This window comes from Cnephaeus nilssonii (genome assembly GCF_951640355.1).
Source record: "Cnephaeus nilssonii genome assembly, chromosome: 21".
NCBI classification, from domain to species: domain Eukaryota; kingdom Metazoa; phylum Chordata; class Mammalia; order Chiroptera; family Vespertilionidae; genus Cnephaeus; species Cnephaeus nilssonii.
The window spans coordinates 15339381-15366208 of NC_137092.1; the positions used below are offsets into that span (position 1 = coordinate 15339381).

Here is a 26828-nt window from a genome sequence, read left to right on the forward strand (position 1 = left end):
TTGTTGGTGATTCTGACTGAATGCCAACCACCAGGGGGCAGAAGCGGGGAGTTGTGCCAACCACTGGGGGGGGTACCAGCAACCAGGCAGGGCACCCAAGGTCTCTAGGCTCAGGCTGGAGGGAGGGAAGCTGAGCTGGCCTGGCTGTGGAGGATGAAAGATGGAGTGGCCAGCTCCTCCTCCTCCTAACCCCACCGCTCCTCCATGGCTGTGCGTAGGGGCTGACTCAGCCCATTCTCGGGCCCAGAACCTTCCCGTGTTAGACCCTGGGGCCTTTGTCCCTGTAGTCATGAGGCCTGGGGGGTGGGGGCAGTGTTGATAAAAGGTGCCAGGGGCAGCTCCCACACCCTTCCTCAGAGCTGCTGCCCACATGCAGGCCCGGACACAGCCCCTGGCCCAGGCTCTGCCTTTCTCCCTCCGAGGGGCCCTGCAAGACGCTGGGCCCCGGGTGCCTGTTGTAAAGATGGGCACCAGGTGGGAGGGCCTGCAGCGCACCCTGAGGGCGGTTGCCTACGTCCTCCTCTGCTGCTGGTGTGTCAAGGAGCTGCTGGATTAATGGCAGCAGGAAACGCCTCCTTCAGGTGAGCAAGGCAGGGCAGACCGACAGGAGGCATGGCTGCTGCTGCTGTGGCCGAGACTGTCTCTCAGCTTTCTATTCTCTTTAGTGCCAAGCTCCACCCCCATCAAGACTCCCAGGGCCAGCTGCGTGTGACCAAGGATGGGCCACACACAAGGAGTGAAGTGTGGATCCAGCTTGGGGTCGGTGCCATCTGTGTCAGACCTGCCTCATCTCCGGGCCTCCATTTCCAGCCCCCACCTCTGGTGCGAGGGACCTTGGCCTGCTGGCTAGGACCCTAATAAGACTGCAGCAGGACCTGGCACTTCTCCAAGCCTGGCACAGTGAGCCCACCAGCCCAGATGGTTGATCTTACCATATCCTCTTAGTGCCAGGAATGGGCTGCCCCCTAATATCTCTGTTTGAGAACCACTGCGCTACATATATAATAAATAGGCCTTGGGCCTACAAGTTCTGCATGTCAGAAAAAGCACTGCCAGGGACTGGGAGCCAGGGGGCTGAGCAGGGAGGGGAGGAGGTTGTCCTAGATGGGACTGAGGCGGAAAGCCAGGTTTCCTGACTCACGAGGGGCTGAGTGGGTAGGGTGGAAAGGCCCAGCTCCTCCCAACCTATGGGTAGGGAGGGGTCCGGCTTGGGCGGGGTCTTCTGTGAGGCCCTGTGTGTTAGGATGGGAACTCCAATAGAAGGCCTGGTCTGGCCAGCTCCTGCCTCTGAGGGTCTTGGAGAAAGCCCTGGGCTGATGCTGGTCCCCAGCTCACGGAGGAAGTAAGGGCCCTGTTCCTCCAGCTCACGAAGCTGCCAGAAACAGGCACCTGCGTGGCCACATTGGTGCTCATCACAGGACACACACAGCCAGAGCAGCAGAATCGGCTTCCCCTCCCCGGCAGCCGCCACCAACTGCTTTCCCAGAATGACTCCCAGCGGCAGGTACACATGAACTACTTCCGACGTCCTGCTCACGCTCACTCATGCGTACGGACATGCCCATTCACAGTCCCCTGCAACCTCAGAGCCAGCCAGAGGACAAAGCGTCCCTGGGACCTCTACCCTCATTCCCTGGCCCCTCTTGGGGTCCAGTTATTGCCCCCCTCTTTCTCCCCTGGGGAACTGGCCTGGAGATGGTGTATTGCGCCCTCCCCCAACTCCCAGGCACCAGCTCTTCCTCAGCCTTCTTCTTAGTTTAACTCCTTTTCCCCTGGCCTTGCTTTATTTTTATTTTTGTAAAGGTACTGTATGCCTAGAGTAAAGGATTCTAATAGTAAATGGCAAAACTCCCTCCTACACCGACCCTCCCGCCCTCAGCTCTCCTCCCTGGAGGTAACCATGGTTACCAGTTTCTTGGAGAGCAGTATAGAGATAGTCTATGCATATATTGCATATTCATTCACTTAACAAATATTGAGTACCTACTATATACCATTCTTTTTCGAGGCAGCATAGTACTCCAACTCAAGATTATTATTTTTTCTTTTTTAAAAAATATATTTCTTTATTGATTTCAGAGAGGAAGGGAGAGGGAGAGATAGAAACATCAATGATGAGAGAGAATCATTGATCGGCTGCCTCCTGCACGCCCCCCACTAGGGATCGAGCCCACAATACGGGCATGTGCCCCTGGCCGGAATCGAACCTGGGACCCTTCAGTCCGCAGGCCGACGCTCTATCCACTGAGCCAAACCGGCTAGGGCTCAAGATTATTTCTTATCTCTGGCAGCTCATCACCCCTCTTTGGGCACCCACAGATCTGTGTTCTGGGCTGGTCCCTTCAGAGCCCCACCCTCACCCCAGGGCACGTAAGTGAGAAGAGACAATCCAGGCAGAGAGGTTAGTGGTGGAGTGGACATAGAATTGATCCTCCCAAGTGAATCTGGGGCTCATTGCTGCTCCCTCTCTCGCCAGAGCCAGCCCTTCCCTGGCCTTCTGCCCCACTCCCACCAAGCTGAGCAGTGCTGGGAGGTGGACCCTGGGGTTCGAGAGTTCTGAGTGGAAGGGCTTTGGCCGGGGCAAGGGATGCCCGGCCAAGACCACCGGGAAAGCGGCAGGTGGAGGAAGGCAGAGCCCAGGGCGATGGCCTGTGGTGAGGAGCTGAGGGAGTGTAGAGACGTCCAGGGGCCGAAGGAGCGTGTCCGCGCTGAAAAGAGCCCTGGATGTGGAAAGACTGAGAGCCTTTTACACTACAAAGAGCGTGAGCCTTACGAAAGTCTGCCTCAAACATAGGCAGGCCCTGGCTGGGTGGCTCAATGGGCTGGAGCATCGTCCCACACACAAAAAGATTTCAGGTTCAATTCCTGGTCAGGGCACATACCTGGATGGTGGGTTCCTTCCCTTGCTGGGGTGAGAATGGGAGGCAACTGATGGATGTTTCCCTCTCCCCCTCTCTCTAAACCTCAAGAGATATAGACTTGGGTACGGATTTATTTATTTTTTTCAAGTAGACAGAACAAAGGTAATCACCCCATTTAACAGTGAAGGAAACAAGGCCAGAGACCTTGTTTCTGTAGGCGACCCATCCAAAGTTAGACCCCCAGCACACTGGGGTCCGGTAGTCATTTAGTGAACCCAGATTTTCTCCTCTCAAATTCAGGGCTCCTCTCAGTTAGCCTGCCTTCCTCTTCGGAACTGGTGCTGGGGCTGATGGCCTAGGTCCGTGGTCGTCAAATTGCGGCTCGCGAGCCACATGCGGCTCTTTGGCCCCTTGAGTGTGGCTCTTCCACAAAATACCACGGCCTGGGCGAGTCTATTGTGAAGAAGTGGCGTTAGAAGAAGTTTAAGTTTAAAAAAATTGGTTCTCAAAAGAAATTTCAATCGTTGTACTGTTGATATTTGGCTCTGTTGACTAGTGAGTTTGCCGACCACTGGCCTAGGCGGCCTGGGAGGCAGGGCCAGGCACGCAAAAGTGTGGAGGGGACTGCTCCCCGGCTTCTGCACCCACTCCATGCTTTCCAGCTTCCACTCACACCTAAGCTCTCCTTGTTCGGTTTCCCCGGCTTCCTCACTGTCACCCAGTCCACACAGGCCAAGCGATGCTTCCCTGGCCTGCGCCTCCCCGCTCCTCCAGAAGGAAAAGGAGATGCAGCAGCTGCCTTCCCTGCAATGCTCTCTCCAATCAGAGTAAGCTCAGGTTCTGAGTGTCCAAACTGCTCTCAGGAGCTCCCTAGAGGGTTGGCGGGGGAGGGGAAAAGTGAAGCAGAGTGCCAACATAGGGCGGGATAAGTAAGATCTCACTACCCCTCTGCGCCCTGGGACCCTCCAGTGGCCACAGGACGCCGGCCTGAGGAGGAGGAGCGGCATGACACCAGGATTCCCAGCTGATTCCCTAGGATATAAGGCCGTCGGCGGTGCAGGAAAGACAGGTGGAGGAGAGAGGCCGTAGCGAAGTGGTCTGAGGAGCCACACGCCATGAACTGGATTATTATAGTAATCCTCTTGGGAGGGTCCCACATTTTCCCAGTTAGGCCGTTGGAATGGGGTGTGTGGTGGTCGTTTCACCAGCTCCAGAGCGCAGACCCCCAAGGGCAAAGGCTCTTATTTGCATCTCGTTTGCATAGGAGATATTTCCCCTTCAAAAGGCAGAAGTCGCAGCCCCTTTCTCAGTTACTCCCAGCTGAGGCTTTGCGTCCTCCAGGCTGTCCGGACGCACCCAGACCCATTCTTCCGGCCATTCTCTGGACGCTCTGACCTCCAGCCCTCAGTACCCTTCCATGTTTCGCCTGCACCCCTACCTCTCCCAGCTTCAAGGCAGCGCCCCAGACTCTCAGCTGGGTTCCAGGAACTTGGGGACCTGCGCCGCCTGGTGGCTGGCTGGAGGGAGGTTGAGAGCAGAGGGCTTCTGATTCGCCTTCCCTGGGACGTGGAGTTTTGGAAAATGTTCCCCCGAACTTCCTGAAGCTAAATTTATCTCCCCCGGCCCTGGGGGGCGCAGAGATCCCGGCGGCGATTAGCATGGCGAGGCAGCCCGCTCCCGCCCGGAGGCGCGGAATAGGCGCCGAGTTATAAATAGTGCCGCCCGCAGGTGTGGGGGGAGGCGGCGGCAGGGGGGCAACCCTCGCAGCCACGGCCCCTTCAGGTGGGTTGGGCGGTCGCGGTGGGGCGCCGGGGGGCGGCGAGCTGGGGGTGCTGCGGTCTGAGCGCCCCCAGCGGTTTCCTGGGCGGCGGGTTTTTCGAGGGAAGCGGAGGCAGCGGGGGGAAGGGGGGCAGCAGGGAAGAGGTGGGCGCCTGGCGCAGTCTGACGCGCCACCTACAGCTCGGCCCCCCCCCCCCACTCCAGAGCAGGTCCCCAGACCCACTCACTCAGGACCCCCCCGAACCCCCCCCCAGGCAGAACCTGGCCCTCCCCTCGCCCCTCCCGGCTCTCAGCATCTCGTTCCTCTGCGGAGGCCCTTTGAGCACGTGGCCCGGCAGCCGTCACTCCGCTTCGCAGCCGCTGGCAGCCCAGGCAGCAGGCCTCCCCGGGAGGGTTCACCTCCAGCCGGGGCCCTCCTCCTTCTCTGTGGTCAGACCCTTCATTCTCCGGGTACTTACCCTCCTCCTGCTGCTTCCCCCCCAAAATTAGTATCTAGTTGGTCGCCTGAAGGTGTAAGAACGTGCGTATCTGGGACGCTCCCCGGTCCCCAGGAGGCCCAACACCTGCCCTCCAGGTCCCAGTTCCAGTCAGGGCCCGGGGGCGGGCGGGGGTGGCGGAGGCCCCAGGGGCCCGGCCCGCTGTCGGGTGGAGGGGGGGGGGGGCGGGAGGGGGCAGGGCCCGGCCCCGGCAGCGTTTCCCGGCCGCAGCCGTCTTCGTGGTTCGGGGCGTTGAGGGCCCGGAGTTGGGGAGTAGGCGGGAATTTCAAGTCGGGATTTCCCCCCGACTTCTGGGCGAGGAAGGGGGATGTGTGGACCAGACGAAGAGAAACGTGGGAGGGTCACCAAGGGACTCTCTGGAGGTCCCAGGACTGTCGGGGATCAAGCGGGGAATGGCGTTTCGACCCTGAAAGATCCAAGCTGGGTCCGGCATGACGTCGGACACAACCCGCAGAGATGAGGACGGGGCGAGCCCGAGGCGCTGGGCGCCGTTCCCTTATCTGTACCGAAGGGCTGGTGCCCAGCAAGGCGCCCGCCCTGCTATTGCCCGCGGAGTCCCTAGGTCTGCCCTCCCGGTGACACATCCCCGCCCTCCGTCCCCTCGGCCAGGCCCCCTCCTCCCCAAGCAGCCCCCTCTCCGTGGCACTGGTGCCTCTGGCACAGCCGCCTCGCCCCTGGCACAGCCGCTCCCCAGACTAGGGCGACCCCGACGGCTGGAGGAGGGAGGGGGGAAAGCCTGGCCTGGACCCCGCCGGGCCGGGCCCTCCACAACCGGAATCTGACCGGCGGGGCCGAGAAGAAAACCCGGAGTAGTGACCAACCTCGGGACCCAAGGGGGGGGACAGGGACGATAGGAAAACCCGGAGCGGATTACCCTAGCGGGAGCGCCCCACCCTAGCGGGAGCGCCCCAAGCCTGCTGCTGCCCCCTCCTCCCTATAGCCCCCCCTAATTCTCCAGTGAGATAATGTCTGGGGTGGGGGGCTGTTTGGTTTGGCCTGGGCCCTCAGGGGCGCCTCACACTTTCCGCCCCTGGCTGGGACACGGCAGCAGCTCCGAGGCTGAGTCACGGCCGAAAGAGGAGGGAGGGACCGGGACTCTGTCCCTCCCCTGCGCGGGGATCTCGGGTCAGCCCGGGTGAGGGCCAGGGCCACACTGGCACCGCCCATTGTGGTCCAACAGGTTGAGCTGGTGCCCCGCGGAGCCACCTGCTGGAAAGGGAGGGAGGCCCCCTGCGGAGGGGGTTGGGGAGGAGAAAGCGAGTCCCACCCAGTTCGGCCAGGCCGGCCGCGGGGAGCAGAACCTGGCCGGCGGTGTCCGAATTGGATTCCGTTTTACACTAGTGTGAGGGGCTCTTTGGGGTACACAGCACTGCAGGCCGAGCTGGAAGTGTCCCTCACAGGCTACCTTCCTCCATTGGGGGGCACTGAAAGTCGCATCCTGGTCCCCTCCAAACCCAAACGTCCTAAAATACCCGGGCAGCCCCCTCCCCACCTGGTTCTCCGCGAACCCCAATCTAGAGGTCCCTCCTTCTCAGAGACTCAGTTTATCCATTTCGGGAAGCCGCGGACTGGAGGCCCGGAGCTGGAGCGAGAGCGAGCCTCTCCCCCCCCTCCCTTCCCCCCCCCCCCCCCCCCCCCCCATCTTCGCGATCCCTGCTCCTCCCCTCTGACAAAGCCAAGGCCGCAGTGGCAACGGCTGGAGCGCAGAGGATGCTTGCCCAGGGCGCCGATCCCTCCCCACGGGGCGCCGTCACGCGTGGGGAGGGACGCAGGGTGCTCGTAGCCTCTACTCCCCCGCTCCCTTTGGGGGAGGAGGGATAGGGCGTAGGAGCTGGAGCCGAGGGCCTGGTGGCTTCCTTCCCCTCCCCCTACTTCCCGGGGCCCTGACCTGATTATAGCCCCTCACGGGACCCCCCTCAATCCCCTAAGTCCCCGCCTCACCCCCACCTAGCCTGTCTTTAAGCTCTTATACCCTTCCCTTCCGAGGTGCTGACCCTACAGAAAACCCCTCTTGGAGGAGTGGGAGCCCTTGAAGGGGGTGCTCGTTTCCCCGACCGCTGCGGACACTAACCACCCCCCCGCCCTCGCGCCGCCCGCCCCTTCCCCTCCTCCAGCTTTCAGGCCAGCCCCTCCGCTCCGCCCCGTTCCTGGCCGAACGCAAGGCGGGACCCAGTTGGGATGGGCGGGCGTTCGGGCCAATGGGCCGACGGGGCGGTGGAGGGCCCGGGAGGGGCGGGGCCGCTGCGGAGGGCTGGATAGGGGTCCGGGGCGGAGCTCACGTTAAGGTGGACTGCGAGAGATAGGGGCTAGAGGGGAGAGAGGGAGAGAAAGGGAGAAAGAGAGAGGGAAAGGGACCGCGGCAGGTGAAGGGAGACAGACCGAGAGGAAAGAGGGTGGGAAGAGAGGAGGGTGGGAAAGGCTTGGAGAGCAGAGTCGGAGCTCGGGGGAAGGGAGCGAAGGAGGGAGGGACCCATCGGCGCCCTGCAGGGACTGGCTGGACCAAGGGGTTGAAGTTTATGTCCTTATTGGGTGGAGGGAGGGGGGCCTGGGGGGCGGGTGAAAAACCAGGAAGTGACAGAGGGTGTTGCTAAGGGTTGGGGGGGGGGAGTTTGGGGGGTGGCAGGGGGCGGGGGGAGGGAGGGGAGGGATGGGGGGAAAGCAAGCTGGAGGACAGGTGAGACAGCAGGACAGGTGAGGCGGGCCCTGAGGGGGGGCGGGTGGGAGCCAGGTGAATGTACGGTTCTCGCGACCGAGGGGGGGGCGGGCGGCAGGAGGAGGCAGAGGGCTGCGGAGGAGGAGCCCCCCAGCAGAGAGCGGCGAGCGACTGACCGCGGCCTTCTGACCAGGACCGGCGCAGGGCCCCGAGCCCCCGGGCCTGGCGGGGGACGCGCTTCTCCGCACACACGGTGCCTCAGCAGCTCCAGCCAGCGGTCCCCACGGCGGAGAGGTGAGTGCACCCCACTTTTGTCTCGCGGTTCGGGGTCCCCCAGATTCCAAACTACTGCAGTGTCCTTCGTCTGTCCTGTAAGTGGGACCCCCCCCCCCCCCCCACGCACACGCATGCAGACTGGATTCCCACCAGTCCCCTTCCCGGCGCCTTCCCAGTACCTCGGCTCTTTGGAATTGGTTTTAACTGGGAGGAAAGGTAGAGAAGGAACTACGGCCGCTCCCAACCGGGGCGGAGGGTCCCCAGAAACTTTCTCTGCACTTCAGGGATCAGACCGACCGGCGGCTCCGGGATGCCGAGAGGGCGAGGCGGCGCTGAGCGCGCCCCCCGTCTCCCTCGCGACTTGAGGGGTAGACCCCCGACCCGCCGGGGCTGAGGGAATGGAAACGCTGACGGACTCTAACTAGGACAACACGCTCCCCGCCCCCCGCGCCCCCTGGCGCTGTGGGCTGGCCCCGGGCCAGTTGCATGCGGGGTGGGGGCAGCGCCGGCGAGCGGCGGCCCGGGGAAAGTTACCAGCCAGACTATTCGGTTTCTTGCGCTTCCAGAGCCGCGCTCTCGGCCCGGGAGTGGGGCTCAGCGACCGCCCCCGAGCGACAGGGAGCGACCCCTCTCTCCGCCGCCCCCCATCCCACCCCCTTCCTCAGGCCGCAGTCCCGCCGCCACCTTTCAAAGCCCGCTCATGCCCCTAGACCCCGGAGCGAGGGTGGGTGACGAGGGAGGGTTCCGAGGCTCGCACCCCGCCGGCCGGCGCACCTGCCCTCCCTAGAGTGGGGGTCGCTACTGCGTGGTGGAGCCCACAGTGAGCGCCGCCGGGAGCGGGCTGCCCGGGGTGGGGGGCGCCGCTTCCCATTTCCAGCTTTCTCTCCTCCCACCCCACCCCAAGTCAGCGAGCGACGTGTCCCGGCCAGAGCAGGGGGGGCCGGAGTGGGGGGGGCGGCGTGGGCAGCGGGTTGTGCCCGGACACGTGCCTGCCCAGGCGCCCCGGCCCAGCCGGTGTTTGGAGAGAGGGCGGGTCCCTGCCCCCCGCCCCGCACAACCCCCACGTATCAAAGGGCGGCTGAGACGTGGTGAGACCTCGGGGCGCCCTGGGAGGGGGGAGCCTGGGTCCGGAGCAGGGGAGGGGCAGAGGAGCTGGTGCTAGCTGACCCACAGGAAACGAGCGCTGCTGACCTAGTTTGGGACACCGGAAGTGGGTGCTGGGGAGAGGGGGAGACCAGCAGGCTGTCCTGGCTTCCGGGCCAGGTGGAGGGCATTCTTGAATTGACCCCCACCCCATGCCTTAGAGACCCTTAGCTGCAGCTGAGAATGGGAATGAGTCAGCGCAGCTCTTTCCCCTTCCCCCAACTTATTTCTGGAGGAGGGAGGCAGTGCATCAGAGGCAGGGGGAGCCAGATTGGGCAGCGAGGGGTTAAACCAGGATAGGAACTCGCTGTTCCCTGAGGATGTATGTGTGTGGGGGGTGAGGCCTGGAGGATTATGGGGTTGCCTCCTGCTCCCCCCACCACCACCACCACCACACACACACCAACTGGTTTGGTCACCCCTGTACCTGCCTGGCACTGCTGGGAGAACTGGCATGGAGTGGGCATCAGGTTGGGAGTGGAGAGTGGGCATAGGGAGTGTTGTGCCGGTCTGGAGAGGGACATATTTGTGACCGAGTTTGGGTGGTAGTTAGTGTTCCTCCTCAGTGGTGACTGAGAAGGGCAGGGGGGTCCCTCTGGGGCAGCTGATGAAACAAGAAGAAATCTCTGCCAATGCTCCTGTCCCTGGCCCCGGGGACCCAGCTCCCCCAGCGTGCCTCTGTTACATGGTTGCTGTGGGCACCATGCAGCCGGCTGGCACCCCCAGACACTGTCCCCTCCCTTGGGTACCACACCTCCCCCAGCCTTAGCACAGGGGTCAGGAAGGGGTTAATGCCACCGGAAAGGGGCTCTGGGGAAGAAAGAAGGCAGTGCCCACTGGGCTCAGGTGTCACGGAGAGAGGCCTGCTCTAACGAGGCGCTCTCATCACTGCTGGGCTCTGGCTGATGTGCACCCCAGGGTCTGGGAGACAGGTGCTGACCTCTTCCCCCTTCCCTGTGGTGCCCCCTGGCACCCAGGGCCTTCAACTCCTCCTTGGCCTAGTGCCTGCCCCAGGAGGGCGCGGCGGGCAGCGGGGGCTGGGCTAACAATGCACCATCGGGCCCTTTGTGTGCTTGCACTTGGCACCCTGGGGAAGGGTGGGGGAGGGGGGCCCGGCGAGCACGGGCATGGGGGACCGGGTGCCTCTGAGGGGACAGTCATGGCTGGGGCAGAGAAGCAGAGAATGAAAGCAGGTGGAGCGGAAAGGGAAGTAGGTCATATGGGGTGCTAGCCCCCCATTCCAAGCGAAGGCTGAAAGCAGCAGCCCCTGATTCTATGGCTGCCCAGATGGCATTATGCTGCCTGAGGCACAGCCAAGGACTGGGCATCGGGGGTCAGAGGTCACTGCCTAGGGGACTGCTCAGGTAGAGGAGGCCTGGCCTGGTGCTGCTTCCTGCGTGGTGTCCAAGAGACCCAATTCCGGCCCAGCGCCGAGGCCCCGGATGGGCCGCGAAGGGAGTCCAGGCAGGGCACTGCCCTCTGATGGGAGCCTCCGGCCTGCTATAGGGCCTCCGGCGTGCTTGGCTCCCTGACCTGAGAGTTAGGGCTGCCCCGCCACCAGGCCTTGGAGCCCATGCCTGTGTTGGCCTCGGGCTGAAGAGGAGGGTGAGGGAGGAAGGTGGGGACAGATAGGACCCTGGCATGGGGTGTGCCTGCCCTGGCCTCTTCCCCCTCCTTCTGCTGAGTAAACTCGTGAGTAAACTTGACGTTTTGCCCGGACAGTTTGAAGTTGCCTCGCCGCCCCCCCACCCCCAGTCCTGCCAACACACAGGCGGCCAGGCGCCAAGGCGGGCCTGGGGGACTGGGGGGAAGGGGTTAGGACTACTGTAGTCCACCATCAAGGGCTTCGGAAGGGCATGAAGGACCCCCACCCCCACCCAGCCAGGCCCAGGTCTTGGCGAGTCTTGGCTGGGGCCTGGAAGCGTTTGTCCTAGAGCCTCGAGGAGCCAAGCAAAGTGGTCTCAGCAGAGCCTCTGCCCACTTCTGACCTCCGCTCCCACTAAGGAAAGGCACCCCGCTGCCACCCGGCCCCTGAGCTCCCACCGGGAATGCTCCCAGGCCTCCCGGCACAGGCGAAACTCCCCTTAGCAGAGACCACAGGGAGAGGAGAGGGCTGCCTCTTCGCCCTCCAGGTGGGTGGGAGGCCGCGGCTGTGGCATCTCAGCCCTCTCCTCCCTGCAGCCTCCCAGTGGCCATGGCCTCTCAGCCCTGAGGGACCGGCCCTGGGGATAGCATCCTCATTTGCCAGCACGAGTCCTTGACCTCACACCTGGGCCTGTCCCACACATACCTCACTCCGCCGAACGCCCCTCGGGCCTGCCCCCTATGTCCCCTGGCCCCTCTCTCGGCCTGTTAGTATTCCAGAGCCCAATCAGCCTTCAGAGCTTCCCAGCCACCAAATACCTGTGCCAGATCCAGGGATTAGGGTCCCCCAAACAGAAAAGCGCTGGTGACAGGCACACTCAGCCACCGACCCCCCTTCGAACACACCAGTCTGCCATCACTTGACATTACTAATTCCCCTTACGCCTCCCCAGGCCACCAGCCCGGCATGGGGAAATGCCTTCCCAGTCCCTGCCAGGCCTCGGAGTGGGGCTCCACCAAGCCTTGCTTTCGACCTCATGTCTCTGGCTTTGGTTTCCTTCCTGTTTCCACTGCCCCCCCCCCCCACTCCTCCCCACCCATATGCCCCTTTCAACAGACATCCTCTCTTCCTTCCTTCCTCCTTTCCTCCCCCTTTGCCTGGGAGCAGGGGTTCTCTCCCCCCATCATGGACCTCCCAGCCTTTTATCTCTCCTAAACACAGTCCCCTTGGAGATTAGTGACTGACCAGGTCTTCTGCTCCACCCTCCCCACCCCATCAGCAGGACTCTGGGGACTAGAAGAAAGAGCACAGGGCTTCTCAAGGGAACTACAACTCCCAAGGTATATGCAAAACAACTGTAGTGCATACTGGGAGTTGTAGTCCTTGGTCTCTCAATTTGGTTAAATCTGGAAATGTGTCTGGATGGAAATCAATGCCAGGATTGGGATGAATTGGGACATGGGTACCCTCTGCATTCCCCCTACCTGATTCTCATCCTATTCCCCTTTGACACCATGTTCCCATGATTGACGTCCACCTCCCCTGCTGAGACATGCTACTCATTGTCACCTTAGGACTCCACCCAAGAGATGCCCACACCCTGCCCTGCTGCCCCTGGCAGGGGTGAAATGGAGGGGCCCCATGGACTCCCTCCCTATCCCCTGCCCTCTAGGCTGGTTCCCTCCTTTATGGGGATCAAAGGGCAGACAGCAGCCCCACCCCACTCCCTCTTAGGTTTCTGGCATGAAGGCTCTCAGGAATTGCGGGGACTTTGGTGCCCAGGCAAATGCTTGGGCAGGGGGAATGCCGGGAGGCTGGCGCCTGGTGGCAGGGAGAGACCTTGGGGAGTGGAGCCTTCAATAACTGTTCATCGGGCTGTCCTCCCGGGCTCTCTGCAGGCCTGACCCGGGTGCTGCCTCGAGGTTGTTTGAGAACAGGGTCTTGGGTCTTATCTGTAGGACCGAGGGGCCTGGGCCCGCCTGGCTGGCACCAGGGCACGGGGTGACCCTCCCCCACCCCAGGCCCACAGTTGGCATGGGGCGCTGGGAGCAGGGGGGTAGGAGGGAGAGAGGGCACGACTGCCAGCATCCTGGTGGGTAGGTGCCAACCGGGACGGGAGCTGGTGAGGGGCAGCAGGCCAGCGGCATTGAGCCAGCAGCTGTTGGGGGGAAAGGGGAAGGGACATTTTGGGGGGCATTTCTGTGGTCCCCCCAGCCCCACAGGACTTGGGATGGCCTAGCGTGTGGGGGACAGGAGGGTGCCCCTCATTGGGGGAATAGGAGACCACGGGAGCTGTTTAAGTGGGACTTTGTGGCCCACCCAGGTCTGGGCTCAGAGCCCTCCTGAGCTGCCCCTCAGGCCCAGGCGGGTCCCACCCAACCGGCCAGGGTGGCACCAGCTTGCTTGCGCAAGGGGTGGGGCTAGGCGCCCTTCCCAGCAGATGCCCCCTCTCAGCTCCTTCCTCTTTCGGTGCCCACAGCTCCCCCCATCTGTCCACCTCCCACCGGCCAGCTCTCTCCCCGGGGTCCCCCTGGCCACTGGGGGCTGGCACAAGTGCTGCCCCCTGGCCTGGTTGGCAGGGGCTGGCGCCCGAGCAAGGAACTGTGGTATGTGAGTGGGTTTGGGGTGAGGCATGGGGAGGGCGGGGTGCTGCCTTGCCCAGCCCCTAAGGGCCCCAGCCCAGTATAGGGTGGAGGGAATCCGGCCACCTCCCAAGGGGGCTGAGGGCCCTCCTGGGGTCGGGAGGGCCTCCTGGTGGTCCCCTAGCTCACCACATGCCCCTGGGGGCTGGGACCTGGGCACCTGTCACCCCTGGCACTGACTGTCCAAGGTTCCCCTCCTCCCTCTTCTAGCCACAGCCACCTCCTGTCCCCTCCCCTCCCTTCTTCCTTCTCCCGGTCCCACCTCCAGCAGCCTCTCCCACTGCTCCTCTTCACCTCTGTCCTCCTGGACTGTCCCGGCTCCTACCTTTCCTCCTGCTCACCTTTTTCCCCTTTCAGGACTCAGGGCAGGCGGGGGTGGGTACAGCTGGGGCTTTGGGCACCACAGGCAGAGGCTCTAGGCCCTCTCCCACGCGACCAGCCCTCTGGTAACCCCTCCCTCCAAGCTGGGGGGAGGGGGGTAGCACCCAGAGAGTTAAGGCTGTAGGGGGGAGGGGCTGGACCAGGTCGTGGGCGGCCCTTTTGAAGGAGGGAGCTGGAGCGGGGAACAGCCACCCTACCTACCCCCTGCCAGGCCCTCCCCCACCCCTCCCAACCTGCTCCCCCCAGGGGCCGAGAGGAGTTGCCGGCAAGGCCCCTCAGCGTTCAGGTGAGTAGGCCCCGCGCTGGCTTGGGAGATCAGGCCCTCGGGGAGGCTTGGAGGCCTAGAATTGGACAAGGGTCAGAGAGGGACTGAAAAACAGGTTTGGGAGAGGGTGTCCAAGCTTCTCTGGGGGTTAGGGAGCTGAGGTTCTGAGGAGCTGGAGCATGGGGAGGCTTCCGTGTCCAGGGGACCCAGGAGCACGGCAGAGCCAAAGAAGGGGCCCACAGGAGCCCGGGATCGCTGCGCCGCGCCAGGACAGGAGGTCGGACAGGCTGGCAGGGAGCCGGGCTCCGGGGATCGAGCTGGGGTGTCCTCTGGGGCTGGGGGGCTCAGGTTTCTGCTGTCGGCTTGGCGGGTGTGCGATTACCAGCCGGCTCAGTTACCCAGCCAGAGACACTAGGCTGGGGGGAGGGGGTGGGCACAGGGCAGACCCTGGCACCTTGTGCCATCTCCTCGGGCCCTACGAGGAGCTGGCAGTCTCGGGCGGACCCTGCTGGGAACCCTGATGGCTACGGTCTGTCCCGGGGCAGTTGCCTGGCTCAGGGTGGGCACCCTCGGGAAAGTCCAGCAGCTTCAGGGCTGGAAACTCTGACGGGCAGAGAAGCCTAGGTTGTCCTCCCGCCCGCCCCACATCCGCTTTCACTGCACCCCCCACCCATGCTCCCCAACTGGCCCCCCAATTTTGGTCCTGTGCTTCATTCAGAAGGGAGGCCTGGGTGCCCTAACGTGGCCACCCCGTGGCAAAACCAGGCCTTGGGGGGCAGGCCAGGCTCCTTGATTGAATTCCTCGGTCCCTCTCTCTGCTGAGCGTGCCTCGGGGAGGAGAGGAGAGACCCTTGGAGGAGGGCGACATAGAGAAAGGGGGAGAGACCTGAGAGAGAGGACGGGGCGGGAAAGGGAGAGGCCTCCGGACACAGGTGGCAGTGGAGGCAGGAGCCGGGCAAGGGCTGAGGGAAGACAGAATGCGTGGCGGAGAGAGGACAAGGGTCGGAGAAGGCACCTGGGGACAGAACCGGAAGCCAAGACAAGGGGCCCCGAGCGGAGAGTCGCTGATGGGCAGGGGTCCCCCAAGATAAAGCGGGGAAGAGGGAGGTACCCTCATTCCTCCCTCCGCCATCTTTTATCTCCCTCATAGTCCCCCGATGCAGGCTGAGGAGCGGTGGGCTAGGGCTGCTGTCCTGGGAGAGACCATGTGAGTGAGCGCTGAGCTCTCCCTCTGTCAGGAGCTGAAGCACCAGGAATTGGGGATTTTGAGGGAGGAGAAGCTTAACCCCAACAGCACCGGGAAGCAGCCGGCTCCCCTTGCCTCCTTCCCCCTTCGTGGCTTGCGGTCTCCCTTCCCCGCCTAGGCCCCCAGGAAGTGTGAGTGCTGGGGGTGGTGAGGTTAGGAGGGGGAAGCAGCCTATGGGGGATGGGGAAGACATGCACTCGCTTTGGAGGGGCTAGGGTGGCGAAAGAAGGGCTCCATCAGCGCCCCGGGCGTCCCCGGGCAGCCCTTCCCTTCGAAGCCCTTCGAACCCATCGGGGGACTCACCTCAGTCCCTCACCCCGCCTTCCCAACGAGGCGGTCCAGATGGCTTCGGCCCTGGGCCCCAGAGGCCCTGGGAAGGGGTGGGAGATGCTGAGGAAACTGGGATTCCGGGGTCCCTGAGGACTTTGGACTGGCCGTCCTATTTCCCCAACCCCCTGGTCCAGCCGCAGGCCGGAGCCCTTGGCTTCGTGCAAACTTAGCTTAAAAAAAAACACACAAAAAAAAAAAAAAACAGGAAGAGAACCCGAGGCTGGAGTTGGGGTGGGAGTGGAGGGATGGCAAGGAGAAAGAAGTAAGGGGGCAGGAGGGGGGCTGGCCAAGGTGCCCAGGCCCCGGGAAGAGCCGGGGGTCTCCCATTCTCCCCTGACAGGAGGATGTCAGCCTGGTCCTCATGCCGCCTCACCGCCAGCCGTTGCACCTGGAGAGGCCCGACCCGCTCCTTCGGGCTCCCCGGCAGAGCCTGGAGGTGGGGGCCTTGGAGCCCGTGGGGGGGGGGGGGTCTGTGTGCCTGTGTCTCGGGCCCATATCTATTTTCTCCGCCGCTAATCCTGGTTCCGCCTGCTGCCCCCCACACTAAGCCTCACTCCCCTAATCCCCAGGGTGCGGGGAAGGGGGGCCAGCGTTACTCAGCTGCCCTGCTCGGGGCCTCGGAGCCCAGCTCCTCAGCTGGCTGGAGCCAGCACTGTTGGCCCTGCACTGGACACTGCCTGAGGTCAGCCCTGGAAAGAGTGCTGGCCTCCTTTCCTTCCCAAGCCCCGTTCCTCTCCACGGCCCTCTGCCTGTGGGTTCCTGGGGGTGGGCACGCCCTGGCAGCTGCCCTTGGGCCCTGAGGGGTAGGTGATAGGGTTCCTACCTTTCTTACCCCAAAGTCTTCCCCCCACCAGTGATGGGGCAGGCTTGACTCAGGGCCCAGTTTCAAGAGAGCTGCCCACTGGCTTGGCCGGTCTAGCAGGCCTGACAGTGAGGGGAGCCTGGGGGGGTGGCAGGAAAGGGGGGAGTGATGGGGCGGGGCCCCCAGTTCTTCCCCCTACCAGGCAAACAGACCAAACAGACCTCGCCTGGTTCCCTGGCACAGCTGCCCCCCCAACCACCACACGCCCATGCCCACAAGGTCTTAGCAAGAGGGGGCATGCCAGGCTGGGTGGGGATGGGCCGCCCTCATGGGGCGTCAGGGGGCTGGGCCCTCTGGGATGCAGAGGTGGGAAGGGTGCCCAAGGTGGGGTGGGCATCCTGGCACCAGTGCCCCACCCTGGCAGAAAGAAGGGGGAGGCCTCCACCCCATCTACCCCTCCCAGATGATGGGGCTAGGAGTGCCCCCTTGGCCTGGTTGGCACCAGCATAGTTCCAGGTGGCACCTAAGTTGGCATGGATGCCAGAGCCCTGGGTAAGGGCTGGGGGAGTTTCCCAGAAGCTAGAGAACCATATGAATACCTGCCCTTCCCACGTGTGTCTGGTGTCCTCTCTGCCTCTTCCCTCCTTCATTGCTACCTGGTGGCACGGGCATTGGAGCTGGGCCTAAGGGGTTACATACCCACCCTTGCCCAAGCCTGGTGCAGATCGTATAGTGTACCAGCCTGAGCTTCTGACCTGACAGCAGGGTCAGCCAGTCAGTGCCCCCACCACACGGAGCTGCCATGGAGACTGGCCCCCGGGGTGGGAGAAAGGAGGCGGGCTTAGCAGCAGGAATGGGTGGGGTGGGGTGGGGTGGGGAGGGAGGGAGAGGGATGGGATGAGCCACGTGCCTGTGGGTGTCCAGCTCCTGGCCAATGGACAAGGAGGACAGCCACACCCATCCCCCTCTGGAAGGACAGGATCTGCTTGGGCCCAGGCGGGTGGCCACCGCTGCTGCTGCCCACTGGGTTTTTGTTTGTTCCTGAGTCCTGGAGCCGTTCGTTCGTCGCCGGCACTATTTGTAATGTAAAGGCAGGGGAACCGCAGGGAACTGGGAGAGCGCCCACACCGTTGGGCCCCCAGGGAGAGAAGTGATCTGGGGATTTAAGGTGGGGACGGGTTGACTGTTCTAAGGCCACTCAGATGTGGCTCAGAAGCCAAGGTAGACACGTGGGTGCTGCTCACTCACAGCTTCTGTGCAGCGTTGGCATCGCCATGCAGGTGCCAGGCAGGGAGGCAGGCACAGACAATGCGGTTCTTATGTCTTAAAGAGGAAGCGTGTGGCCCTTGACTCCACCAGCTCCTCCCCCCGCATACCTTTCCCCATCCATGGCCTGGGCTGAGCGGCTATGGGGAGTGACATGGGAAACACTAAGGAAGTGTCAGGGGGACTCGTTCTCGGGATGGTCTAGGTAAGCCCTTCGTGTCACAGCCGAGGAAAGGAAGTGACTTGTCCAAGGTCATGTCGCTGGTGGTAACTTGACTCCCCGGGGGTGACGGAGGGAGGGAGGCAGATCTGTCTCCAAGTAGTTTTCCCAGCGGAGGCCGTCTGTGCAGTGGAATCTGCCCTCAGGCGAGGCCCGGCTTCTCCCGCCCAAGGCCAGAGCCTTTACTGAGCCCCTGCTGTGTGTCAGGCACGGCGCCACACTTGGTCTCCTTTACCCGAGTCACCACCATCCTAGGAGTCCTCTTGTAGATGAGGAAGGAGATGCAGAGATGAGATCACTTGTTGAAGGTCACAGAGCTAATCAGTGCAGGGTGAGGATTCAAACTCAGGCCTGGCTGCCTCCAGAGCCCAGCTCTCTCCAGGCCCCGACTCTGCCTTCAGTTGCTCCAGATCCACTTAATGTCAGGGCTAAAGGGCTGAGCCCTCAGGGCTTCCACTCCCACCCCCTCCTTGTGTAGCTAAGGAGATTAAAGCGGGGAGAGAAATGACTTGCCCAAGCTCATTCCGCAAGCCGGCAGCAGAAGAGCCAAGACCTGGAGCAGATCGCCACGCTTCCAGGCCAGACTCTCCACCGCCCCTTCCCCTACCTGCACCAGCCTTGGGATTGCTGGCAGCTTACCCTCCTCTGAGGCCACGGCGGGTGGGGGGAAGCCTAGAGGCTGGGCGACGGCCCCCTAGATGGGGGGAGGCTCTCCTGACTGGCCGGGATGGAGCGGGAGAGGTGGTGGTGATGGTGGTGGTGGTAGCAGAGGTGGAGAGGGGTGGGACTGGAACTTGGCCTATTGGCAGTGGGGGAGGGGCGGGGACGATGCTTATCTGCAGGGCAGGAAGCACCCGAGCCAGCGCGACACCCCAGCAAAGCACTGCTGCTCCTTGGCCCCATGGGGGAGGGAAGGATGTGTGTGTGTGTGGGGGGGGGGGTAGCACGGGATGCTGGGAGCTGTTTCCCTTTTGGCCTTTAGAAGAGGGGACACAGAAGGGGAGATGCATTTTGAGGGGAGGGGGAGGGGAGGAGGGGGAGGGTGCTGGGAAGCTGCCTCTCCGTTTGCATAGTGTTTTACTGTACACCAAATGCTTTAGGGCAGGGCGGGGAACCTCCGGCCCTCGGGCCGCATACGCCTGCAAAATCCTTGGGTCTGGCCCTACCAAGGCAGGAGGGGTGAGTTTAATTGTTTGACCAAATATAGCAGGCTAATTTTTAAGTTGATCATTTCGTGTGGCCTGAGAATGATGTTATAAACATCCAAATGGCCCTTGGCAGAGAAAAGGTTGCCCACTCCTGCTTCAGGGAGATAACCAGTTAAAACAACTGCCGACGGGCCTCCGGCAGACCTTGGCCCGATGTGAATCCCTCCAGGCTGTGGGAAGGCTCCCTCACAGACTGTTAGCCCACTTTTCGGAGGACTGAGGCCGGCGCCATAGCCACCCGGCGTCCTTCAGCCAGTTCTTCATGGAGCCTGAATCAGGCCCCAGGCCCCCTCTCTCGCACGCCAGCGCTCTTTCCAAGGGCCGGGGAGCGGGGCAGGGGAGGTGGATGGGTCCCAGGCAGGGGCCAGAAAGTCAGGGCGCCCGCTCTCACAGAGGCTGAACAGCGGGCACCACAGACCCCGGGCCCTCTGCCTCTGCTTGAACCTTGTCCTGCTTAACTTGGACGGTCACTTCCCCTGCCTGTGCCTCAGGTTCCTTGTCTGTGACATGGACCATTGTCACTCCAGGGGTTGTGGGAGAGTAAAGGAGTGGAAAGTGCTTTCCAGGGTATCTGGCACGGAGTACCCGCCCATAAGCCTTGGCTGAGGTCGGGTCTCCATCCCGGGGTCCCCTTGCAGGTCTGAGCGCTCTTAACCTGCCCTCTACTTGACCCTGCAGGAGAAGATGGGGAGCCCCGAGGACGACCTCATTGGGATTCCGTTCCCCGACCACAGCAGCGAGCTCCTGAGCTGCCTCAACGAGCAGCGCCAGCTGGGCCACCTGTGCGACCTCACCATCCGGACGCAGGGCCTTGAATACCGAACCCACCGGGCCGTGCTGGCTGCCTGCAGCCACTACTTCAAGAAGCTCTTCACGGAGGGCGGCGGCGCCGTCACGGGGGCCGGGGGTGGCGGTGGGACAGCCGCTGGGGGCGCCGGGGCCGGTGTGTGCGAGCTGGACTTCGTAGGGCCCGAGGCTCTGGGAGCCCTGCTCGAGTTCGCCTACACGGCCACGCTGACCACCAGCAGCGCCAACATGCCGGCCGTGCTGCAGGCCGCCCAGCTGCTGGAGATCCCCTGTGTCATCGCCGCCTGCATGGAGATCCTGCAGGGCAGCGGACTGGAAGCGCCCAGCCCTGACGAGGACGACTGCGAGCGCGCCCGCCAGTACCTGGAGGCCTTTGCCACGGCCACGGCCTCAGCCTCGGGAGTTCCCAACGGTGAAGACAGCCCTCCACAGGCGCCTCCACCACCACCCGCTCGGCCTGTTGCCCGCCGTAGCCGTAAGCCCCGAAAAGCTTTCCTGCAGACCAAGGGGTCCCGGGCGAACCACCTAGTACCGGAGGTGCCCCCAGTACCCACCCATCCTCTGACCTATGAGGAGGAGGAGGTGGCAGGCAGAGTGGGCAGCAGTGGGGGCAGTGGGCTGGGAGACGGTTACAGCCCTCCCACAGGGACGGCCTCACCCCCGGAGGGGCCCCTGAACTATGAGCCCTTTGAAGGAGAGGAAGAGGAGGAGGAGCTGGTGTACCCCCCGGCCTACAGGCTGGCACAGGTCAGTGGGCCCCCGCTCTCCCCGGAGGAGCTGGGCTCGGATGAGGATGCCATCGATCCTGACCTGATGGCCTACCTAAGCTCCCTGCACCAGGACGCCCTGGCTCCGGGCCTGGATGGCCAAGACAAACTGGGGGTGCGGAAACGCCGCTCCCAGATGCCCCAGGAGTGCCCCGTCTGCCACAAGATCATCCACGGGGCCGGCAAACTGCCACGCCACATGAGGACCCACACGGGCGAGAAGCCCTTTGCCTGTGAGGTCTGCGGCGTCCGTTTCACCCGGTGAGCATCCCTGGGGAGAGGGTCCAGCAGGGGCCATGCTGTGGGGGGCGGGAGAAAGGCATTATGGGACCTGAAGTGGGGAAGTGGGTGATCCTGGAGGGTCTGGGTGGGGGTGGGGGTGGGGGTTACCAGAATGAGGAGAGACACCAGGATAGGAAGACCAGGCGAAAGGGAGTCAAGAGGGATGGGTGTGGGGCCTGAAAGATGAGGTGGCTGGGCCCAGCCAGGCTGAGACAGAGTCGGCAGGGGTATTCGGGGGCAGTACTGGGGAAGCAAAGGATGAGGGGTGGGAGTGGGACAAGGTCTGGGGATCGGGCCAAGACCCCATCCTGAGCAGACCCCTCTCTCCTCACCCCTGCCCGCGCCAGGAATGACAAGTTGAAGATCCACATGCGGAAGCACACTGGAGAGCGCCCCTACTCGTGCCCGCACTGCCCAGCCCGCTTCCTGCACAGCTACGACCTCAAGAACCACATGCACCTGCACACGGGGGACCGGCCCTACGAGTGCCACCTGTGCCACAAGGCTTTCGCCAAGGAGGACCACCTGCAGCGCCACCTCAAGGGCCAGAACTGCCTGGAGGTGCGCACCCGGCGGCGCCGCAAGGACGATGCCCCGCCCCACTACCCACCGCCCTCGGCCACCACGCCGTCCCCCGCCGGCCTCGACCTCTCCAATGGCCACTTGGACACCTTCCGCCTCTCTCTGTCTCGATTCTGGGAGCAGTCAGCCCCCACTGGGCCCCCGGCCTCCACTCCAGGGCCCCCTGATGACGACGAGGAGGAGGGGGCTCCCGCCACCCCCCAGGCCGAAGGCGCCATGGAGTCCTCTTAAAGAGGGAGGCGTGGCCAGGCTGGAGCGGCACTAGCGGGGCCACCCATGCCAAGCAGTGGGAGCCTGCAGGACAGACAGAGCTGGGGTCCGAGCACTGACCCTCCCTGGCATCAGAAATCATCCCCTTCCCCCCAGAGCCCTTATTCCAGTTCCAAGCTGAGAAGGTTTTGGGGGCAAAGGCTCCCCAGATTGGGGTGATCTCCCAAGGAGTGATCTATATGATATTATGTATATATTTACAGCTCTGTTGTAAAGGTGGGGTCCCTGTCTCCAGCTGTGCCTGGGGAGTAGAAGCAATAATGTATTTCTGATTTGTGGGGTCCCTCTTCGGCTATGCGGGTTTCTAGGGGGTGGGAGGCTTGGGACCAAAGCCTTGCCCTGCCCCCACGCCCCTTGGGGCTTTGGCTGTGTAAGGGGGTGAAGGACAGCCCCTCCCTTCCTAGACCCCTCCTTCCTGGTTTCTGTTCCCTTTTCCTGGCAGTGCAAGGGGGGGGGGGGGGGCGGCGGCAAAAGGAGGGTAGGTGGGGGAAAGCAAGGTAGAAGCTTGAATGACCGACCGGGGGAGGGGGGGCCTGGGCCTGTAAGGAAGGAGCCATCCCAGTCCCCCTCCGCCCAGCTCCCAGCGCTGAGTCATGGGGTCCTGGAGAAGAAGGGGGCGGGGTGGCCCGATTGGCTCGCCTGCCCCTGGGGGCAGCGGGAGGGGCCCCGCCCAGCCAGGGGTGCTGCTCCGCAGTTCTGCTCAGTCCTCCCCTCCCCTCCCGCGTCCCCGGGCAGGGAATGTCTTGTTCCCGCCGCTCCCTCCCCGGGGCCAGAGGGCAGGGCGGGCCGGGCTGTGTCCTACCCTCCTCTCCTCCCCACCTCCTCCCCGCCCAGGTGCGGGCCGCTGCCGCCCCTGACTCACGCCGCCCCCGGGCTGGCGCGGCGCTGGGTGTGGGCCGGGCGAGGGGTTGGGGGAGCCGCGCGGAGAGCGGGCCAGCCGGCGCCACCTGGCGGCCGTGCCCCTCGCGGGCGGGCGCCCCCAGCGGCCACTTGGCCTCCTCACCTCCGCCCCCGGCTGGCGTGCTGGTCCCCTTCACGGAGGCCGCGATAACTCCGCGCTGGGCCCCCGGGAACGGGGGCTGCGGGGCTGTGGGAAAGGAGTCCGTTTCCCGGAACCTTGCCAGCCAGGCTCTCGGAAGATCGAGCCCGCCCTCTTCTGTACATAGCCTCTTCTGTGGGTCTTGTCGAGATCTAGTTTCAGATTTTTAACTACCAATTCTGCCCCCTCCCCTTCCTCGCTGGGTGCTGGACCCCCCCTTGTGGCCTGGGCTCTGCCTTGCACTATAACCCCCACCCCAACCCCCACCTCGCGGCCCCTCCCCCTCCTTAAAAGGGGCAGGTTCAGGGGCCCGGTGCTCTCCCTCCCATGCACCCCTATGCCCATTTGCACAGCTGCCCAGGTACCCCCCCAATAGTGGGGGAGGGGGGTCACAGGGAGGAGGGTAGTGGGACCAGTCCCTGTATCTATTTAAAAATGATGTAATATATTGGGGTAGGGGGAGGTCGGGTTGCTCTGGGCCTCATCTTAGCATTTCAGGCGATAGGGGAGCCCAAGGTTGGGGAAACCTGGGGCCGATCCCTGGGGAGTGAGGACAATGAGGCCTCCACCCTCCCTCCTTGCTGCTTCTCCACTCAGTGCCTTAGGGGGGGAGGCAACCCCCCTCTCCTCTTCCCTTCCCCTTCCCTTACCCCCCACCTCTGGTGTAAGGGACAGGAAGAAATAATAATAATTTAAGATTCACATTGTTCACCTTTGGTTCCTTTATTTTGGGGCAGGTGGGAGGGATCCGGAGGGGAGGGGGGATGAGAGACAGGGCCTGGAGCTCCAAGGCGGGGGAGGGGCTGCTGTGGAGCCAGGACTGGGGAGGCAGTCACGGGGGCTGAGAGGGCTTGGGAATGCTGGCGGATGGGACCGCAGGTCGGGGCTGTGGCCTGTGCTTCCTCCGTCAAGGTCCCTTCTCGTCCAGGTCACTAGTGAGGCAAGGAAGGCCCCGTGGGTCACCCACCTTTTCACAGTACATTCCTGCCCCAGTCCCATCTGTTCGGCTTTGCCTCTTGTTGTGCACCAGCCCCCGCTGTTCTCACAGGCCCCGGGGCACATCAGCCCAGGGCTGTGGACATCTGATTTCAGGCTGATGATGACAGACCAGCGGGCACTGGCTTGCCCAAGGTCACATGTCTAGTGAGGCCAGAACCAGTAAGGACGTGGCGATAATACCTGCTCACGGCTCAAGCTGCCCGCTCTGGTGACTCAGCTTTTAAGTTCCCTGAACTTCTCTTCCCCTTCAGCCTCTCCTCTCAACCCGACTCCCAGCCCCTCCCCACAGGATGTGCCCTCTGGTCACTCCTCCCCAGTGGGGGCTGCCTGCCTCTCAGATCCCCCTGGCCAGGGGCGTTCCTGGTTGCCATGGCAGCCACACCACGAGGCCTTGGCTGTCTCCCCAGGCCTCCCAGATGTCCTGCCACACCTTTCCAGGGTCCTGTCTCAGACGTGTGGCCCAGCAGCCTCCTCGCTGGAGGACTCATCCAACTCTGCCCTTCCTTTCAACCCTTGCCCTTGCCCTAATGACCTTCCCCTCTGCTCCCACTCAGGCATCCCCCTCCACTTTGGCCACTCACTGGAATTATCCCCGATTTCTTCCCTCGCTCTGGCTCATTCTCTCTGTCCCTCCCGGCCACTGTCCCTGCGCTAACACATCCTGACTTAGACCCTGGACTTCCCCCTGAGGTCCCAGGCCCTCCTCTTCCCCAAGGCCAGTCATCTCAGACACTTACTGCAGAGACTGAATTCTCTCCCCGTCTAGGACTTCCCCTGACCCGCCCAGAAAAAGCCCTTGAGTCCTGTTGGTGACTGCCACGTTTGCCAGGGGGAAAAGCCCACAGAACCTCCCCGACCGGGCAGCTCAGTTTGTTAGTGTCGTCCTGATGGGTCAAGGTCGCGGGGTCGATCCCTGGTCAGGGCAAACAAGGATCAACCAATGAATGCGTAAAGAAGTGGAACAACAATTGGATGTTTCTCTCTCACTCTCTTCCTTTCTCTCCCTCAAATCAGTAAGTTAAAAAAAAAACACATAACCGAGCACACAGGTCAGTCGTTACAGGTCATGTTTGTCAACATCATCTGGGCCTTTAAGGCTACCTGGAAGTCCCTTACTCCCCTCTCAGCTTCTCTGCACACTCCCCGAGGCAGGCCTCTCACCCTCCACCACCTTCAAACTCTATTCCACTCCTTGGCAGGCACCCTTGCCTCCTGCTCCCCAGAGAAAAGCCAGGCACCAGAGCACAGCCTATCTGAGGCCACCCCGACCCCATCTCTCCCATAGGCCCATTGGCACAGCTGCCCAGGTACCCCCAATAGTGGGGGGGGGGGGCAGTCACAGGGAGGAGGGGAGTGAGACCTTTCTTCATCTCTCCTCCCTTCAATGCTCGTTTTCCCCTCCCAAGTACTCAGGGCTCCCTCTCCTCGGATACAGAAAAGTCCTTTCGTGCGGGTCCCCCTCAAGCTACTCTTTCACCGTGTGACGATGACTCCCCCTCTTCGCCATCGAGCTTCCTTTTTTAAACTACAGCAGCGATATTTCTAAAAAGAATTCTCCAACTTCTTGCAACAATGACGATGTGAGGCCTTGAACCCTGTTTCTGAGTCTTCCATACCAGTCACCCCTCGACTCATTCTGACCAGGTTTTGGTCTTCCTGGTGCCATTAAAAATGTTCCCACCAGCCGCTCCAACGATCCTTGCGTCCCCAAATCCCATGGCGGGCCTCCAGTCCTCATCCTGCGGGGTCATCTCAGCATTTGATGTGCTTGGTTCTCTTATCCTCGGGAGCCTTTCTCCTCCTTGGTTTGTGATGGAGCCCCTTGGGGTTCTGTCCTGTCCCCTTCTCCTCTCCTGCCATGGCCTCTGCCAGGATGACCTAGCTCATCCTCCTTCTTACAGTCAACACCCCCCAAAATGCACTTGTGACCCACCGTCTCCTGGGCCTCTCCGGCTGGATTCTCTATAGACACTCGAAGGTCTCAAACTGCACCATTCCTCTTAGCCCAGACCTGCCCCCCCCCCCCCTTCACCCTGGCACCTGCCATGTCCCAGGCATAAACCCCCAGTCTGGTTCGGCACCTCCGTCCTGAGGCCACCACCGACTTCTGAACTAAAACAGCCTCCTCTCTGCCTTCTCAGCTTATTTTCCTAAAAGACAAATTATGAACATGTCGCTTCCTGACCAAGAATCTTCTGATCGCCCTGGCTGGTTTGGCTCAGTGAATAGAGCGTTGGCCTGTGGCCTGAAGGGTCCCGGGTTCGATTCAGGTCAGGGGCACATGCCAGGTTGTGGGCTTGATCCCCGGGGGGGGCGGGGGCATGCAGGAAGCAGCCGATCAATGGTTCTCTCTCATCATTGATGTTTCTGTCTGTCTCTCCTTCTCCCTTCCTCTCTGAAATCAATTAAAAATATATATGTTTAAAAAAAATAGGGAAAAATAAAAAAGAATCTTCCGATGGCAAGTCATGCCTTCTCCCATCTCTCCCCACCTTGACTTACCACCTCACCTCCCAGCATCCTCTGAGGTCTCCACCCAGACACGCTCACCCCCTGCCTTAGGCTCTCCCCTCCCTAATGCCTCAGGGTCTCCAGGCTCACACAGGCCCCCAGCCCTGGAATGCTCTCCTCTGCTCTCAGCCTAACCAACCACCCAGCTGCTCCCCATCCCACCTCTTTCTTCATCTCTCCTCAGAAGCCGTCATTAATGCACCCCGATTCCAAACCGGTTGTTCTCTGTACCGCCCAGCATCTGCTTCACTCCTTGCATGGGCCACTGTCCACACCGTTGTCACCTACCTATTAGATTCACTCCCTCCCGCCCCCCCCACCCATTCAGTGGGCTCCTCCGGGGCAGGGGTGCTGACACGGAGCAAGCACTCAGCAAACCGCCCTCCCTCCCCTCTTTTCCTCTCTGTCTCCAGCTCT

At 62.6% G+C, this 26828-nt stretch overlaps 2 protein-coding genes across 7 annotated transcripts; both read left to right on the forward strand.

Moving 5' to 3' along the window:
• The first annotated feature begins 63 nt into the window (after window positions 1-63).
• On the forward strand, window positions 64-8062 carry LENEP (lens epithelial protein). 2 transcript variants are annotated; one of them, XM_079761012.1, is made up of 2 exons: window positions 64-581; window positions 7984-8062. In XM_079761012.1, exon 1 carries the CDS (start codon window positions 371-373, stop codon window positions 554-556), a length of 186 nt encoding a protein of 61 aa, XP_079617138.1. In that variant the 5' UTR covers window positions 64-370; the 3' UTR covers window positions 557-581; window positions 7984-8062. The 2 variants fall into 2 exon arrangements, with proteins under 2 accessions (XP_079617138.1, XP_079617137.1); XM_079761011.1 differs by lacking the exon at window positions 7984-8062 and adding an exon at window positions 666-1035.
• On the forward strand, window positions 7788-23605 carry ZBTB7B (zinc finger and BTB domain containing 7B). Of its 5 annotated transcripts, none has more exons than XM_079760970.1 (4): window positions 7788-7828; window positions 7984-8084; window positions 19833-20989; window positions 21358-23605. In XM_079760970.1, the coding sequence occupies exons 3-4, from the start codon at window positions 19839-19841 to the stop codon at window positions 21821-21823; spliced, it is 1617 nt and encodes a 538-aa protein (XP_079617096.1). In that variant the 5' UTR covers window positions 7788-7828; window positions 7984-8084; window positions 19833-19838; the 3' UTR covers window positions 21824-23605. The 5 variants fall into 5 exon arrangements, with proteins under 5 accessions (XP_079617096.1, XP_079617097.1, XP_079617100.1 ...); XM_079760971.1 differs by having other exon boundaries at window positions 7791-7811; XM_079760974.1 differs by lacking the exons at window positions 7788-7828; window positions 7984-8084 and adding an exon at window positions 8470-9154.
• Window positions 23606-26828: the final 3223 nt, after the last annotated feature.